We start from the raw sequence: 16,162 nt of genomic DNA, 5'->3' as shown, positions 1-16,162 counted from the left end.
CCTCCTCCTCCTCCTCCTCCTCCTCCTCCTCCTCCTCCTCCTCCTCCGCTTCCTCCTCCCCTCAACTTTCATCTTTTAGTGCAAGGTGACTGTCATGAATCACACACACACACACACACACACACACACACACACACACACACACACACACACACACACAGAGAGAGAGAGAGAGAGAGAGAGAGAGAGAGAGAGAGAGAGAGAGAGAGAGAGAGAGAGAGAGAGAGAGAGAAACAGACAGAGACAGACAGACAGAGAGAGAGTTGCGAGAACAGAAAGTAAGGTCAGGGTTAAGATATATTATACCACGGGAATACCAGAGGAAGAGAAGAGAAGACGTGACCCTGCTTCCGTCTTCCACTTGGGGGGAGTTCCGGGCCTTGTAGATAGCCACTTGGAGGGAAGGATAAAGAGAGGAGCACGTAGATAGAGGAGGGGAGAGGGGAGGAGCAGGGGCATGGAGATGGGCAAGGGGAGGGTGGGGAAGTAATGAGGTTATGAAGATTATTGCAGCGTGGGTCGACTGGAAGGTTAAGACGGAAGGGAAGGAAGAAAAAAGACAGGCTGGCCGGATGTTGGAGCTTATGATGGAATGTGTGTGTGTGTGTGTGTGTGTGTGTGTGTGTGTGTGTGTGTGTGTGTGTGTGTGTGTGTGTGTGTGTGTGTGTGTGTGTGTGTGTGTGTGTGATACCCATTTGTAGATACCGTGTATGAACCAGTTGCCTTGTAGTGTGACGGCCACGAAAAACACAAGTGGGGCGACAGTGAGCACAGGAAGGCCAGGTGACAGAGACTCAAGCTAATGTTATCACCAGCAGCAAATGGTGATCGAGGGTGACGAGTCTGAAACAAACCAATCATCCAGAACAGAAGGCACACATCATACCAGGTTTCTCTCTCACCCAGGGTCATCAAGAATAGGGTCCCAAGGGTTTCCCCACCGCCTGCAGCAGACCTTGCAGGCTCCTTGGTAACTATGGAATCATTACCTCAGGTAGAGACGTCATGGGGACACACCACCGAGAGCCTAAGGCAAGACTACCCTGCCAGCCACATCCGGACAGCTCTGCGTGCTCGAGGCGACAGAACTTTCCCACAGCTGTGCTAAGCTTGGCGCCAAATACCAGGCCTGTATCCAGAAACGCCTTCCCCTCTTACTACGACAATTTTTCAAGGCCACAGAGACAACTACCCGGGTTTTCAGGACAGTTTCTCCCTTTAACACTAGAAATCATGCCAATCCATCACCAGAACAATAGAAATAATCTTAGAAACACGAGTATCTTAACTGGAGCATTTGGAAAGCAGTGATGGTGAGAGGGCAAAGCGTTTCAGAATACGGGTCCCAGTCTCCATTCAGCCAGAGACCCAGCTCCCCAAGAGATGCAAATAATATAAGCCGTACCTGTGAGTCCCCGGCTGTAAAAATGGACATAGCTGAGCGAGTCTCCTGCCCAACGAGACAGAAAAAAAGGAACAGGTACATATGACATCGTGTGACATCGGACACCAATCTTCACTTCTGGAAGACACCAGCCATCGCTATACGTAAAAAAAAAAAAAAAAGAAGAGAGACACGAGGAGTCAGAGAAACAAAACAACATGTACACCACCACGCCATTCACCAAACACGTTCGTCACTGCCTTGAAACACGATAACAGGAGAACCCCGCGCCACAGGACCACATTATGCGTGGGAAGAAGGAAGCAACAGTGAAGGTGGAGGAGCAGAAGGAGAAGGAGGAAGAAGTAGGAGGACGATGAGGAACAAGGAACACAGATTGCGAACAAATAAACAAGAGACATGTTTATGACGATAGATGCTAAACTCTCCTATCCTTAAAGTAAGAAGCGGAGGACAGGAAACGTAAGGAGGAAGAGGAGGAGGAAGAAGAGGAGGAGGAGGAGGACGAGGAGGAGAAGGAGGAGGAAGAAGAAGAGAAGGATGAACTTTTTTTGTGGGGATACAAACAAACAACCTCCTTTCTTTCTTTCCCCAACACACACACACACACACACACACACACACACACACACACACACACACACACACACACACACACACACACACACACACACACACATATATATATATATATATATATATATATATATATATATATATATATATATATATATATATATATATATATATATATATATATATATATATATATATATATATATATATATATATATATATATATATATATATATATATATATATATATATATATATATATATATATATCTCTCTCTCTCTCTCTCTCTCTCTCTCTATGCTGACCGACTGAACACTGGCTCCCTCTCTCTTCCCCATCCCTCCCAGCCCCGCCCCAGCGCCGCAGCACAGCACGCACCTCGCTGCTTGGGTATGCTGTGTACGTACGCGAAGCCACGACACACACACACACACACACACACACACACACACACACACACTAGTAGGTCCCTATACAGATAAACAGAATTTCACTTCCTCCTCTCCTTTCTCCACTATCACTACCCCCTCTTCCTCCATCGCCTCTCTCTCTCCTAAATGCTTCAGTTTTTGTCCTGGTACTTTGGAGAGCTTCATTTCTAAACCTTGATGTTACTGGTGATGAATTTTAGTATTGTTATCACTGTTCTGCTCTTGTCAGTCTGCGCAGTTCCCCCGAGGATCGCCAAGAGGCCTTTCAATGAAGCGACGTGCGTAATGCATATTTACTTTACACCACTCTCTCTGAGGAAGTCTTCACTGTCTGGTGGCTGACCTGAATCACTCACTCACCGCTCAGCTCAGTCATCGTATTTCTTTCTCCTATGTTCAAATTGGAGTATAGTAGTAGTAGTAGTAGTAGTAGTAGTAGTTTTTGTTGTTGTTGTTGTTGTTGTTGTTGTTGTTGTAGTAGTAGTAGTAGTAGTAGTAGTAGTAGTAGTAGTAGTAGTAGTAGTAGTAGTAGTAGTAGCAGTAGCAGCAGCAGTAGTAGTAGTAGTAGTAGCAGCAGTGATAGCAGTTTCCCTTTAAGTCTAAGACGTGCGGGCTTCCCAGGCGGAGAGGCAAGCAGGTGGAGGGTGGGAAGGGAAGGCAGGGCGAGTAACAAGAGATGCCTGCTGAGTGTCAAGCGGCGTCTCCTGCTTGAGATGTCGCCGGTCTCCTGTCAAGGACTACAACTCTGACTGTGTGAGTTTTGTCCCCCGAAATCCACCGTCATTCCCTCACCCACTCACCCACTCCCTCACCCCAACCTGACTCACCTTCCCTGCTCCTTCCTTTCCCTCCATCCCCTCCTCCTCCCCTCCACCTATCACTGCGATCTGAATCCTTCCTTTCTTTCATGGCTCTGTCCCATTTCTTCTTTTCACTGTCTTATTTTTTCATGGTGTGTGAAGTAATGGTGGTAAAGTTTCCGCTTAACGTTTCTGATCCATTCAATAATTACAACCGTATTTGAGGAGTCTATTAGTTTCTTCTGCCATGGCTTCTGTCCCATTTCTTCCTTTCACTATTTTGTTTTCCTTTTCTACAACTTTCCTTCGGCTCCATCTGTAATTCACCATGCCATATGATTAACAGAAGCTAAAAATAGATAATAAAAAAGATAATGGTTACAGTTGACGCACAATGAAGCACATTAGAGCCACGGAATAAATAGAGCGTGAGAGCCTTGCGTGTGCGGATCAAATGCTCTCATGAGGCAAAACCACATTGGGTGAAGCAAAGGACGTCCTGTTTTTTGGGAAGGTTACGGGAGACAGCGCGGCGGTGGGAGCAGATCCTAATGTGATTATTAACAATGAAAAGGGTACAAAGCAAGGGAGGGAGGGACGGAAGGAGAGAGAGAGAGAGAGAGAGAGAGAGGGAGAGAGGGAGAGAAAGTGAGAATGTCGGAAGGAGGAAGCTGGTGAAGGTCAGTTTGAAGCTCAGCATCTATAAAGGGTCGCGGCCCTCCCAAACCACCGCATCTCACCTGTGTTCTCTCCCCTACCACACCTGAGCAGCGAAAGGTACGAAATTCAGCGCCACGCAGCCACCACTGCCATGACGCCACGCACGACTTGCCGCGGAACCACCTCGCACTTCCTCCACGACCCATGATTCACCTCAATTGTACGACTTCTGACTGAGACGCGGCTGTGACTCATGTACGACTCGACTCGCCTCGAATGTATGACTTCTGACTGAGACACGACTCACAGCCCCTCAAGACACCTGCAGCATGAGTCACATTAACTCCTGGACAGGTGTGGCTTCCCTGGCTTATTAGGAGGGTTATGGGATGTGTTGTGGACGAACACCAATGACCGCTGAGGGAATGTTGGGGAAGTCCAAGCCTTTCAGTCAATGTAGTTTTATCTTTGCTATAAAGAAAGAGTTGTTCAAAAATGCGTAAGTGTGTTGGTGTCAGCAGCTCGGTGAGAGATGAGACAGTCAGTATACCGTCGCCATGTCATTCCGCCTCACGGATTTTTCTACTAAGGATTCCTCTTCCCTACAGGAGATGAAGGCGACGGTGCTACTGCTGATGGCAGGCGTGGTGCTCGCAGCGGCGGAAAAGAAGGATAAGACGTCTGATGGAAGCAAAGCCAATGCGAGGTTTCTCGGCCTCGGGGGATCCCACGGAGTCAGTTCTGGACTGAGCGTACAACACGGAGTGGGATTAGGCGGCCACCATGGAGGAGTCGGCGCACACCAAGGGGCAGGAATCAGCTCTCACCTTGGACTTGGTGGTGTGGGAATCAGCAGTTCATTCGGTTTAGGAGGAGTTGGAGGGCATGGGCCCATTCTGGGAGGACATGGACCAGGAGGACATGGTTTTGGAGGCCATGGGTTAGGTCATGGACCAGGACATGGTTTTGGAGGCCATGGGTTGGGACATGGACCAGGAGGACATGGTTTTGGAGGCCATGGGTTAGGTCATGGGCATGGACATGGACTGGGAGGCATTGGGTTCCCATCACCCGTGGCCCCGCCCAGCACATGCCGCTACTGGTGCAAGACGCCCAAGGGCCAGGCCTACTGCTGCGAGGACAGCAACCAGGCCCCGAGCTTCGCTGGCGTGGTGAAGCCCGGAGTGTGTCCCGCGGTGCGCCCCGTCTGCCCCAACACTCGCAGCTTCCAGCCTCCTGCAACCTGCTCTAATGATGGCGGCTGCGGCGGCTACGACAAGTGTTGCTTCGACACTTGCCTGCAGGAACACGTGTGCAAACCCCCGATACAGTTCGGCTGAGTGAACCTGCTTACCAACGCCCCACTCCTCTCCTTACTGAGATTCTCTTTGCTCTTCAGAGAGTGAGGCAGTTTGCCTCTACCTCTGCCTCTACAAATATTTATTTGTACATTTTCATTAGGCATTAAAGTGATTAAACGATATAATTCTGTTTTGATTTCTTTCTTTTCATGACCTATTTATTATACAGACAGATTTTGATTGTGTAACAGCACCTCACTGCAGAATTATGTCTGTTTCCAACTACTAACATATTGTCAAGACACTTGTTTGGCCTTTCTTGACTTCGTAAACATGGCAGTGGCAACCCGACCCTGCACTTTTTTTCTTTTTTTTTTATTTATACCATGTGGGCTTTTCACGGGAATTTATGGGCTAAAGGAGATACCTTTTGGGGTGCCTCCTATCTCAAAGCCCACCCGCTAGGAAACCGTTGTCCCGAGTGAGGAAGCCCAACCTACACTCGGACCGTGAACAGGATTCGAACCCGTGCGCTTGGAGACCCCTCGGACACCAAAGCACGCATGGTTCCACTGTACCACGGCGGCCCCACTTGTCTATTGTGACGCCACAAAGAAACTCCACCACCATTACTGCAACAACAACGACAGCAGCAGCAGCAGCAGCAGCAGCAGCAGCAGTAACAACAACAACAACAAAAACAACAGCAACAACAACACAACAGAAGAAGCACTGAACTGCTTCACCTAGACGTGCAGCCGTTGAGGGTCGGGGAGTGAACGGTTCGCTCAAGGTTTCGTCAAACAAGGAATGATGAAAATATTCATAAAGCTTTTTAAAGGTATTTATTATTAAAAGAATTTTTTATATCAAACACATATAAAAACAATCACGAGAAAATGTAAAATAAATCTACTAAATCATTAATCGATGTCCTGGCTTGGTCTCTATTACCAACATGGAGGTTTGATCAAGAAATAATAGAACAAGTGAAAAGTGAAAAATTCATCCCGGTTCTTAGCGACCAAATCCGCCGCCGAACCCACCAAAGCCTCCGTGCCCACCGTGACCGCCGTGTCCGCCGTGCCCACCATGTCCATAATGCTGAGGTTTGCACACGTGTTCCTCAAGACATCTGTCATAGCAGCACTTCTGGCCGTAGCAGTCGCTGTCGCTGGAGCAACTCTGGGGCGGACTGAAGGATCTGACAGGTGGACATACAGGACGAACAGGAGGGCAGCGTCCATGATTAACCACTTGGATGGGAGAGGCCGGGGTGTCATGTGTATCCTTGCAACAGTACACTTGATTTTCAGGTGTCCGGCACCAGTGAACACAATTAGATCCAAACTGCATGTAAGCTGGCACCACGCATCCCACCAACACCAGGAACGCTATCCGCAGTGACGTCATCTGCAAGTACCGATACATAGAATCAAGAAAACACACACACACACACACACACACACATACGTCAGGGAACCACATTCTCAAATACTACATCTTATCTCCACTATTAATTGACTCTACTGGAAGTTACTTCACTGAGTTATTTCATGATTCAACTGATGATTTATCAAAGACTCATCAAAGAATAATCACTGGAAAACAAATTCGTAAGTTCCAGATTAATTACGTCTGTGGATTTTTAATATGATTTAAGATGGTTCAAAACTCAGGCGCTTTGAGATGCTCACCTTCAACAGCAACGGAGTCAGAAGCCAGACTTGGTGGGCAGCAGAGCCAGCGTGGGCTTTTATAGGGCTGCTGCCGCCTTTGGCCGGTTGCCGATGTAAGGATGCAAGGCCACTCCCTCCCCTCTTCCAGCTGCCTATAACCTCTTGATGGAACTCTGTGATCTTCTTTTCTCTTTTTTTCCTGGTACCACGCCCTCAGCAACGACGCAAAGGAAAGGTGGTGTTACCAGTTGCATGAAGGCTCCAACAACAGAAACAACTAAGAGAAACAAACAGCAATTCCAGCTTGTGGCATCTACATATATTCTTGATAGGACGGTTTTTTTATCATCCTTTTCTTTTGTTTGTTTTTATCCCTTTATTTTTAGCCATGGGGGAGGGGTGAGGGAAGGAGGCGGGACAAAGACCTGGATACGCCCCTCCCACCTGCCCCGTTACCAAGGCACGCAAAAGAGGAGGAGGAGCTTAGTGGTAAGGGACCGACCGATTCGGGTCCATAGTGTGGCAGGGAAGTCCGCCTCGCCCCTTCGCGGAAAATCCCAAGGAGGCAGAAAAACTGTTACGTAGGCGCCAAGGAGCAGCGTTTTCCCACCGATTTTCTTCACACACACACACACACGTTTATAGATGATATTTTATTGACCACAAACCTGATGGAATACACACACACTACAGGAGTTCAATAAACATCGGAGCTCTTCATAAAAAGATAAATAAATAAATAAATAAATAAAGCCAACACTTCTCTTAGTAAGTAGGGGGCGTCGTCTACAAACACACGTAGCCTAAATGCATTGTTGAGGAGTGTTGACCTCAAGCCTACAACATTGTGAAGAGGACAACTACACTGTCAAGGAGACTAACCTGTCACCCGCAAACTGGAGCTCTAAAAGAACGCTATCGCACCAAACGCCGAAGAAGCATTACCCGCCAAACCCTGGCAAATAGCGCCGCCATCAGAGACAGACCCAGAACAAAGAGGATTGAGGAATACTGGAAGCCCTTTATATAGAAGAAGCATCACCACCTATATATTTTCGAGTCGCAGACCTGCAACTCCTGCCTACAAAGAAGAGCAGGAAGGAGACCGAGATGAGGGCGCCCGACCTATAGGAAGCGCCCAACAGCCTCCCAGTAAGGTGACCATCCCTCAATAAGAAACGCCCGTCAGCTTATCACATAACACGCTCTCCCACGCTGCACTGACCACTACTTATCTGAAGACGTTCCAAGAGGAAAGACGCGTCACTACTACTACGATAGGCTACAAATTTTGGAAAGCTCCTCTGAACCCTGCCACTCGCAGGAAGAGAAAAAAAGAACCAGAAACAGAACAATGCAGAGGTTGCTCTTGCCTTTACGTCTGTCTAAAATTCTAAATGAACGTTTCGTAAGAAGAGAGATTCTCAATGAGCTTAGTGACGCTGAACTCAATGAAGATGCAGATTAATCCATGCTAGATTTTTTTTTCGTAACACGACAAGTGCTTTTGAGACCAACAAAGCTTTTTTTCTCTCTCTCTCCAGAGATGGTCTTTATAAAGCTTCAAGAAGCAGCAACTCACCTGGAGACCAATTAGGGTTTGATGTCCTTAGGGTGGCTGCAACAAGGTCTCTTTGATATTAGTTGCCTTCTAAAGCAAGTGGAGAATGCCAATACAGTACATCCTGCATCCCGTGTCCTGGTTTGACTGTAAGGTCATGCTGACTGAACACTACACAGTAGAGACCAACACTGCAGCTGGACTGGAGGTGATGTACAGTACGAAGGAAAAGGTAATCACTATGAATGATGACTACAAGTATTTTTCACAAGTCAGCCATCCCATAAATGGTGGGCGATACACTTAGTCACACATTCAAGTCAGGTGAAAATATTTGGATGTAGTGTTTACACAAAGCATCGGCTTGTTTTTAAATATAACTTGTTAATAAAGTATTGATTGAGGTGAAAGATACATAGACAAACAGATGGTCTTGCTGCTACAACCACTCACCTTTCATAATAAAAATCCTTTCAAAGATGATGATAGCAAACACTAAACAACAATGTTATGGCAACACCTTACTCACCTTCTTTGTATTCTGAAAAAAAAAAAATTACTCAAGTCACCACTTGATTCTTACCATACGATTAAATACATTTGTGTTACCAATAAAACTGGTGGTATATTCCATTGTGATCTTTATTGGGTTTTTAAATAATTTAAATTGGTCACTGGACTTGTCAATAAATTTTCTGACCAAAGAAGCTTCTAGAGAACTGAGGATCACAGCCTAAAAGTTTTTTAGACCTATTTACAAACGCCTCAGACACACTTCATATCTCTTTTATGCAACACTTAACAAGTACACTTACATTTAAACATTTTTCACATTTTCAAACTGTACATCAAAAATATATTTGCCACATTATACATAATATTAATAAAGAGTTAAAATAGAATTCCGCTAACTTCTTGAGCAAACACACAATAGTGAATTCTGCTGAGAAACTAAAAAATAGTGCAGAAATGAGAAGGTTCAACTCTAAACCAAATACTTTGTGATAGTTTTTTTTTAAATATCTAAAAAAGTGACAACAGCGGCAGGTTAATCCGCATTAAGCGCCTTCTTACCTTATGAGAATCTGACACCTTAATCAAGTATTGGGATAGAGAAGCAAGACATAATAGGTATTTCGAAGAGAAAAAACAAAATAAATAAAAGAAAAAAAGAAAGAAAATATGTAAGCCCTGTTTGCATGATATTTCTTTAAGCCATGAAGAATCTTTCAACAGAATAAATAACATAGAAGTAATACAATGGCCACTCACACACTTGGAACAGTTGCAATCTATATCCTCGCAGAAATTATTATTTTTTTTTACTGTATTTTTATTTTCAAATCTTCTATAAGTGAACTCAGCATTCAGTCAGACATAAACAGTCTTAAGAAAATAAATTTTACTAATAATAATAATAAAAAAAATAAAAAAAATACTGAAAAGAACAAGAATTATTCCACTTAAAAAGTATACAGAATGCAACGATCTGGAGCACCTAAAAGTAGCTACAAGAAGTTTATGTTTCCTATCAGCTGTCCTTTCACCTCATTATAATGGTATGTGTCTGGTTGCTTTTGTTTTGCCACAAGTCATACTCTGCCAGGTAAGGGAAGAAGTACTTTAATCTCTAACTTTTTGGTATTGTGGACCACATGTTCTTGGTTTGTTATGTAATACTGTACATGGTGTAAAAATTGCAATGCAGTGAAGTAATCCTGGGACCCTGCCGTAATGAAAATACTGAATAATTAGTGCTGCAGAACATGAAAAATTTTCATATTGCACTTTCTGCTCCAGACAACGTTCAAATCATGGTGTGGCCACTGCATTATCGGAAGAAATACATCTGCAACACATTCATGACAGAGGGTCATGATTTTTACAAATGAAGAAATGCACCTAAGAAATGCAGACACACAGGGATTATGGGATGCCTTAGTGTAAGTGCTGCAGCAAGATAACAGAAGGTTCCTGAGGGCTGTGCTGAGAAGGCAAGGAAGGGGGCAAGCATCAGTAAGGGGAAGAAAGTTTAGCTAGACAATATATACCAAGAAAGTACTAAATACCTCTGACACAATTAAGAAGTAAAAGATTTGGTGTATGTGCATCTGTCTGTGAAGAACTGGTAAGAAGAGCATTGCTTATGAGGGGGAGTGTGGATGAGATGGATGAATTATGATCAAGATGGCTGATAATAAATAAATCAGGGTGACTTCATGCGTAGATCTGCACACAAAATAACAGCATGCTGCACACAGCCACCCTGAGTGCAGTGTGCACACATGAATAACATTTGGAAATACACACAGCTTCACCTGTGCTTCAAGATCAAGCTGTGTGTGAATCACCTCTTCATGATGGTGGTTGTGGCAGCTTCTTTAAGTACAGTTCCACCAAAATGAATAGTAAAAAAGAATTATTCTACAATTCATGTCAATATGTACAACTATACAGTTCATCTAAATACCATAGGCGGCATGTGGGCACCATTGGGCCCAGGGCTGGTTAGGCCACACAAAATTTGTGTCTTGCACAACTTACACAACACTCATACATCACTCTTGTGAAGTGAGTCATGATAATGTTTATTTGGTATGTCCTTCAGTGCATCCTTTTAAAGCAGCAGTGTAGCATAACAGACAAGGCCCCTGCACCATACTTGGCCACACCACTGCTGACTGATAATATGTTCATATACATTGTGGTTGAAGGAACATCTGGATGTTGCAAGCTGCTTACACAAAACAGTCAAAAACACAACAGTGACATTAATCTATCATTTCCACAGTCTTCTAACACAACATGTATTCCTGTTTAATGTCTCATAAATGCTCTTTTTTTTCTCATTTTCATATAAATCACACCTGTATTAAGGCATCTTTAAATGTCTTGTTCTGAGGAAATTATTCAAAACTAATTACATTTACCAAATTTGGAATCTCAGTAATTACAAAGTTAATGAAAACTAAATTCTTTCTTTGATACTATCAACACTTTTTCTCTTAGCTCACAACAAGCATCACTCACCAATGTACAGTACATACACCTGCCCTTTACACAGTACACTGTCCACAAACACTCATTGTTTTCCAACAATTAATTTTCATTTTCCAATGCACTGTCTGAAAACACATTGTGCAAACTTTTTGGTCCAATAAGCGTATCCATCGTCAGATAATAACTGTTAATTGCTCTAAGTTTTAACTAATTTCCAAGTTAGTTTCCAGAATGTTTTTTCCTTACAAATTAATACACCCACAATTTAATATTTTAGGAACTTTCCATTCAATTTGAAATTTTAATCCCATTCGGATATGTAGCTTCCATGTACTTCAAAGTGGAAAACATGATACTGCAAGTCATAATCAGTTTGGCGAGACAGACAAGTGAACTACTGAACTGCTGCTCAAAGTCTTGTTGGGGTCAGAGACGGAGAGAAGTCCAATTAGCAGGTGGCAATCACCACCAGCAGGTAGGAAATCTCTGCCACTCGGTGTAGTAAATCCGGTGAAATTCTGGCAAGGTTTTCATTGGCAAAATCACACGGTGGGAAGATGTGAACCACATAGGCAGGCTGAAAAGTACAATTGTCAAGATTAGACATTTAGTTCTGCATGCAATGTGAAAATCATTTACTGACACACATCACATGAACTTTCTTCATACAGGTAAACATTTCACTGCACTCAACACTATTAACTGCATTTTCAAAAAGGAACTTAAACTTTACCTGTACAGAGTTTTATATTCATATATATATATATATATATATATATATATATATATATATATATATATATATATATATATATATATATATATATCATGAGGAACTTCAAGTTGCCATACAGTTCATTTCTACTGGTAGATTTTTCAGACCAAGAAGGGTCAAATTAAGTTTGACATATGACATTCCAGTGAGCAAGAGATGTAACCTCCAGAGGTCAGTGTTGAATAACAATGGTTCACCATTGGCTCACCTGGTGTGTTCCTGGCGCCGAGACATTGACAATGCCAGCAGCCTGCTTCATTATCAGGTAGTTGATGATGCCATTGCGGAGGCTGTTCTGCTGCTGAATGAAGTCATAGGAGTCTCGTCCATGTGGAACAGCCAGCAGCATGCAGTGTTCAGCCTCCATCTGCAAAATTATATTGTCAATAACTGGACTGCACTTTGTTACCTTGGAAGAGCTGATTGATGCTCATGAGTAATCAAAATGCAACATTAAATAACTTGACTACAACAAGAACCCCATTCATTCTTTTCCTTGTCAAAAATATGTTTTACAAATTTTCTATGTCCATCCCTCTCTCTCTCTCTCTCTCTCTCTCTCTCTCTCTCTCTCTCTCTCTCTCCTCAGTATATGCTCACAAAACTTGTACACAGGATGCTTTAAATATATACAGCAATATATGATCCTTCCTTCAACTTTCAAAATATATTTCTACAAACCTGAATTTTTCTGGCTACTCCTTCAAGTTGTGTCTGTTCAAGTCTCATACGTTGTCCAATTCTAATAGGAGAAGTGAAGCCATCAGGGTGCACACGCAGGGCTCCCCGGGCCACGTCATTGCTGCCTGACACATACAACATCTGCACGGCGGCATGATCTTGTTTGAGCCCAAGCAGTCCAACCCAAGTAATGTCTGATCCCTGTAAACATTGACAGACATGTAAAAATTAGACACTGGATATCAAATGCATTACAGTTTATAATATCTTAGTACTGTTTTGTGAGGAATGATCTTTTCTCCTTGAAATCTTAATCAAAAGTTGCACCAGAGGAAGAGTGCTTAAAACTTGTAATAAATCAGTTTCCCGAACAAAACATCAATGATAAAGACTCCAAGAAGAGCATATCATTACAAACAAAGGTTACTAGTCCTTGGCTACACATCACTCATTGGCATCTATTACTAGATGCCATTAACACAATGTTATGCTTCCCACCTGAAGCAGAACTTGTAACTGCGGTGGAAGTTGTTGAGATGAGAACTGCTGGGAGGATATTGGGACCATTGACTGGTGGTGAACGTCAGAGGGTGGGATGGTCTGGTACACATGTGGGGGAGCTGATGGGGAGGAGATGTGGCTGCGGGCTTCATGTTCTGCTGAGCCAGGCGCCCCAGGAGTGCCAGCTCTTCCAGGGTAATAGTAGCGGTCGTACAGCCTCGAATATACCATGGCCACCTGATGCAAGGTTACATTAGTCAATGGTAATGCTTTCCAGACCATCACTATCACTTGATAAAGTATGACAATTCAAGTGGGAGAACAATGATCATTTCCCTAAATTAATTATTACTTGCATACTTCAGAAAAGCTGTCCTTCACTAGAGGAAAGAGTTAGCAATGCCACCTTGAGTCTAAGAAATAGTGTTTGGAGTGCACACCTGTGGAGAGTCAGTAGAGCGGTCGTGGTGTGGAGACGCCATCACATGTGGGGAGGATTGCCCCCGTGGGACCAGAGTCGCTGCTGGTGGTGCTCCACTCGGCCGAGGAGGATAGTCAGCAGGGCCAGGGGTGCCAGTGCCGGAGCGTGGCTCGTGCTTCTCAGACTCACCTTTCTCCAACTTCATGTCCAGTGGCATTGGTGTTATTATCTTTTCCCCACCTGTAGGTCATTACAATTTTGTCAAACACTGCACAACTCAAAGCTAAAAGAGTCATGTAATAAACACCTTATTCAAAGGTACATTTCAAACAGGTAGAAACAAATTACCACATACAACAAACAAAAGACAATATGAAGCAAATCCTTTAACAATAAAGTTCCTCTCCCCAAAATAAATAAATAAATAAATAAATAAATAAATATATATATATATATATATATATATATATATATATATATATATATACATAGCAAAGGCTGAGCTCACCATAAATCTGGTAGTACTGTGATGGGTAGAGTTGCTGCAAGTACTGCGGGGGAACATTGCGCATCATCTCACCCTGAGAAAAAAAGGAAAGAAAACAAATCAAATAAAAATACAACAAAGAATAACAAATTGTCACCTGGTTAGTGTGTTTCCTTGTACTGTATACAACAGTGATTGTGCAAGAATGTCAATGTTCTGACAACTCTGTAAAGCAGTGTGCTTCTCAAACACTGAGGAAAAATAATCCCTTCAGGAACAGTGCATGTGCATCCCAATGAAATTCCAATCACAGGGAATAAAATCACTGGCAAACAGAAACATTTGAAGATAACTTTACTGTGTTGTGAGTGACAGACCAACACTGTAGTGGGTGATGATGGCACAGAAACACTCACCTGGTGGGAATGTTGGTGGGCCGGAGGGGGAGTGTGAGCGGAGGGCGGAGTGGACAGCGGAGGTGACGTGCGGTAGCGCTCTCCAGCTCCACCACTACCACCACCACCACCACTACTACCACCACCACCACCACCACCACCACCACTGCCACTACCAGTTCCTCCACTAGTACTGCCAGTACTACTGCCTCCTCCTCCACTTGCACCTCCACTTCCTCCACCACCACTGCTACTCCCACCCCCACCACCCGCACCACTAAGTTGTTTGGGATGGTGGGGGTGGTGGAGAGCCACATGTTGCTGCTGGTACTCTCCAACATCCCCAACATGATAGAAGTGACTCAGGCCACTCTTAGGGGTGGCTGGGACAGAGGTAGCAGGCATTGGGGCAGCTGGACTGTGACTGTGGGCAGCAGCAGCAACAGCATGCTGAAAACACCACAACCACAAGTTAGTCAGCAGAAAGCACTAAGCCAATAACACCATGCAATAACTTGTAATCTTGGGACTATAACACAACACTTACTAATCTCATGCAAATAATGCCACAAACTGAGGTGTGTGTGTGTGTGTGTGTGTGTGTGTGTGTGTGTGTGTGTGTGTGTGTGTGTGTGTGTGTGTGTGTGTGTTATATAATTGTTTAATCAAGGTTTTAGTTACAAATCAAGGCAGTTTTCTTCAAATCCTTCACTTAGTTTTTCTCCTCGATTATAACACTTAACATATCAGTGGCCTCACATGAATGGACCAATAATTTTGAAATTGCATTTGTCCCTTGGTTATGTAAAATGCACTAGGCAGACAACAATAAATATTCAAATAAAGATTTTTCTTGTGGTTAAGAGTGCATGCATGATAACAAAGCACAGTGAACCCTTACTATTTCATATCCGGCTATGGCAGGATGGTGGGATGGGGCGTGGGGTTCTGACTCGTGTGTCCTGCCAGCAGGAGATGGAGTTGATGGAGATGAGCCCGATAACCTGGTTACATCAACCCGCGGAGGTTCCAGAAACGGCTGGTTGCTGTAACGTGGATGAACTCCCATCCCAATGTATTCCCTGTGAACAGGACGTTTCTCTTCCAAAAATACTCTGGAGTGTCCTGGAGTGTCTTCAATGGCAGAGGTGGGAGCCACTCTGGGATGTGGAGGCTCATATGTTCCTGCTGGAGCTGAAGGATGGGAGCGTCCTTCTATGACCAATTCAGAAGACAGCGGCTGACTGCTGACTGTGGTGGTAGTGGTCTTGGGCACAACAGCAGGACGAGACACAACAGGACTGAGTGTCACTCCTGGGTTCGTCTGTATGGACTTCTGTGGATAGTAAGCTGACACGGGTGTACCCACGCTGGTCTTGCGTACGTGGTTTCCCAGTTGTTTGGGAGTTGAGACGACGGTCACACTCTTTATCTGTGTAGACTGGAAAAATACAATCTTTAGAATAATATCAACTTCTTTTGGCTTTG

The 16,162-nt window shown here is 44.0% G+C and overlaps 3 protein-coding genes across 4 annotated transcripts in view; 1 reads left to right on the top strand and 2 right to left on the bottom strand.

Annotated features, from left to right (window-relative positions):
- The first annotated feature begins 3,869 nt into the window (after nt 1–3,869).
- Nucleotides 3,870–5,369, top strand: LOC123519576 (acanthoscurrin-2-like). 2 transcript variants are annotated; one of them, XM_045280996.1, is made up of 2 exons: nt 3,870–3,990; nt 4,482–5,369. In XM_045280996.1, the coding sequence occupies exon 2, from the start codon at nt 4,485–4,487 to the stop codon at nt 5,211–5,213; it is 729 nt and encodes a 242-aa protein (XP_045136931.1). In that variant the 5' UTR covers nt 3,870–3,990; nt 4,482–4,484; the 3' UTR covers nt 5,214–5,369. The 2 variants fall into 2 exon arrangements, with proteins under 2 accessions (XP_045136931.1, XP_045136932.1); XM_045280997.1 differs by having other exon boundaries at nt 3,917–4,227.
- Nucleotides 5,370–6,004: 635 nt separating this feature from the next.
- On the bottom strand, nt 6,005–7,025 carry LOC123519577. The gene is made up of 2 exons (XM_045280999.1): nt 6,872–7,025; nt 6,005–6,587 (listed from the first exon to the last, which is right to left on the bottom strand). The coding sequence occupies exon 2, from the start codon at nt 6,585–6,587 to the stop codon at nt 6,192–6,194; it is 396 nt and encodes a 131-aa protein (XP_045136934.1). The 5' UTR covers nt 6,872–7,025; the 3' UTR covers nt 6,005–6,191.
- A 2,015-nt stretch (nt 7,026–9,040) lies between these two features.
- The window catches only part of LOC123519230 (protein split ends-like), a 149,137-nt gene continuing 142,015 nt past the window's right edge, over nt 9,041–16,162 (bottom strand). The window contains exons 12-19 of the mRNA XM_045280353.1: nt 15,576–16,115; nt 14,696–15,124; nt 14,301–14,373; nt 13,812–14,032; nt 13,369–13,608; nt 12,871–13,071; nt 12,398–12,556; nt 9,041–11,991 (exon numbers count right to left, since the gene is read on the bottom strand). Of these exons, the coding sequence (XP_045136288.1) occupies nt 11,863–11,991; nt 12,398–12,556; nt 12,871–13,071; nt 13,369–13,608; nt 13,812–14,032; nt 14,301–14,373; nt 14,696–15,124; nt 15,576–16,115 (1,992 nt within the window). The 3' untranslated portion in view covers nt 9,041–11,862. The remainder of the gene's footprint in view (nt 11,992–12,397; nt 12,557–12,870; nt 13,072–13,368; nt 13,609–13,811; nt 14,033–14,300; nt 14,374–14,695; nt 15,125–15,575; nt 16,116–16,162) is intronic.

This window comes from Portunus trituberculatus, chromosome 45, assembly GCF_017591435.1.
Source record: "Portunus trituberculatus isolate SZX2019 chromosome 45, ASM1759143v1, whole genome shotgun sequence".
In the NCBI taxonomy this organism is placed as follows: Eukaryota; Metazoa; Arthropoda; class Malacostraca; order Decapoda; family Portunidae; genus Portunus; species Portunus trituberculatus.
Note: the sequence above shows the minus strand (reverse complement) of the source record. Positions and strands in the feature narration are given on the sequence as shown.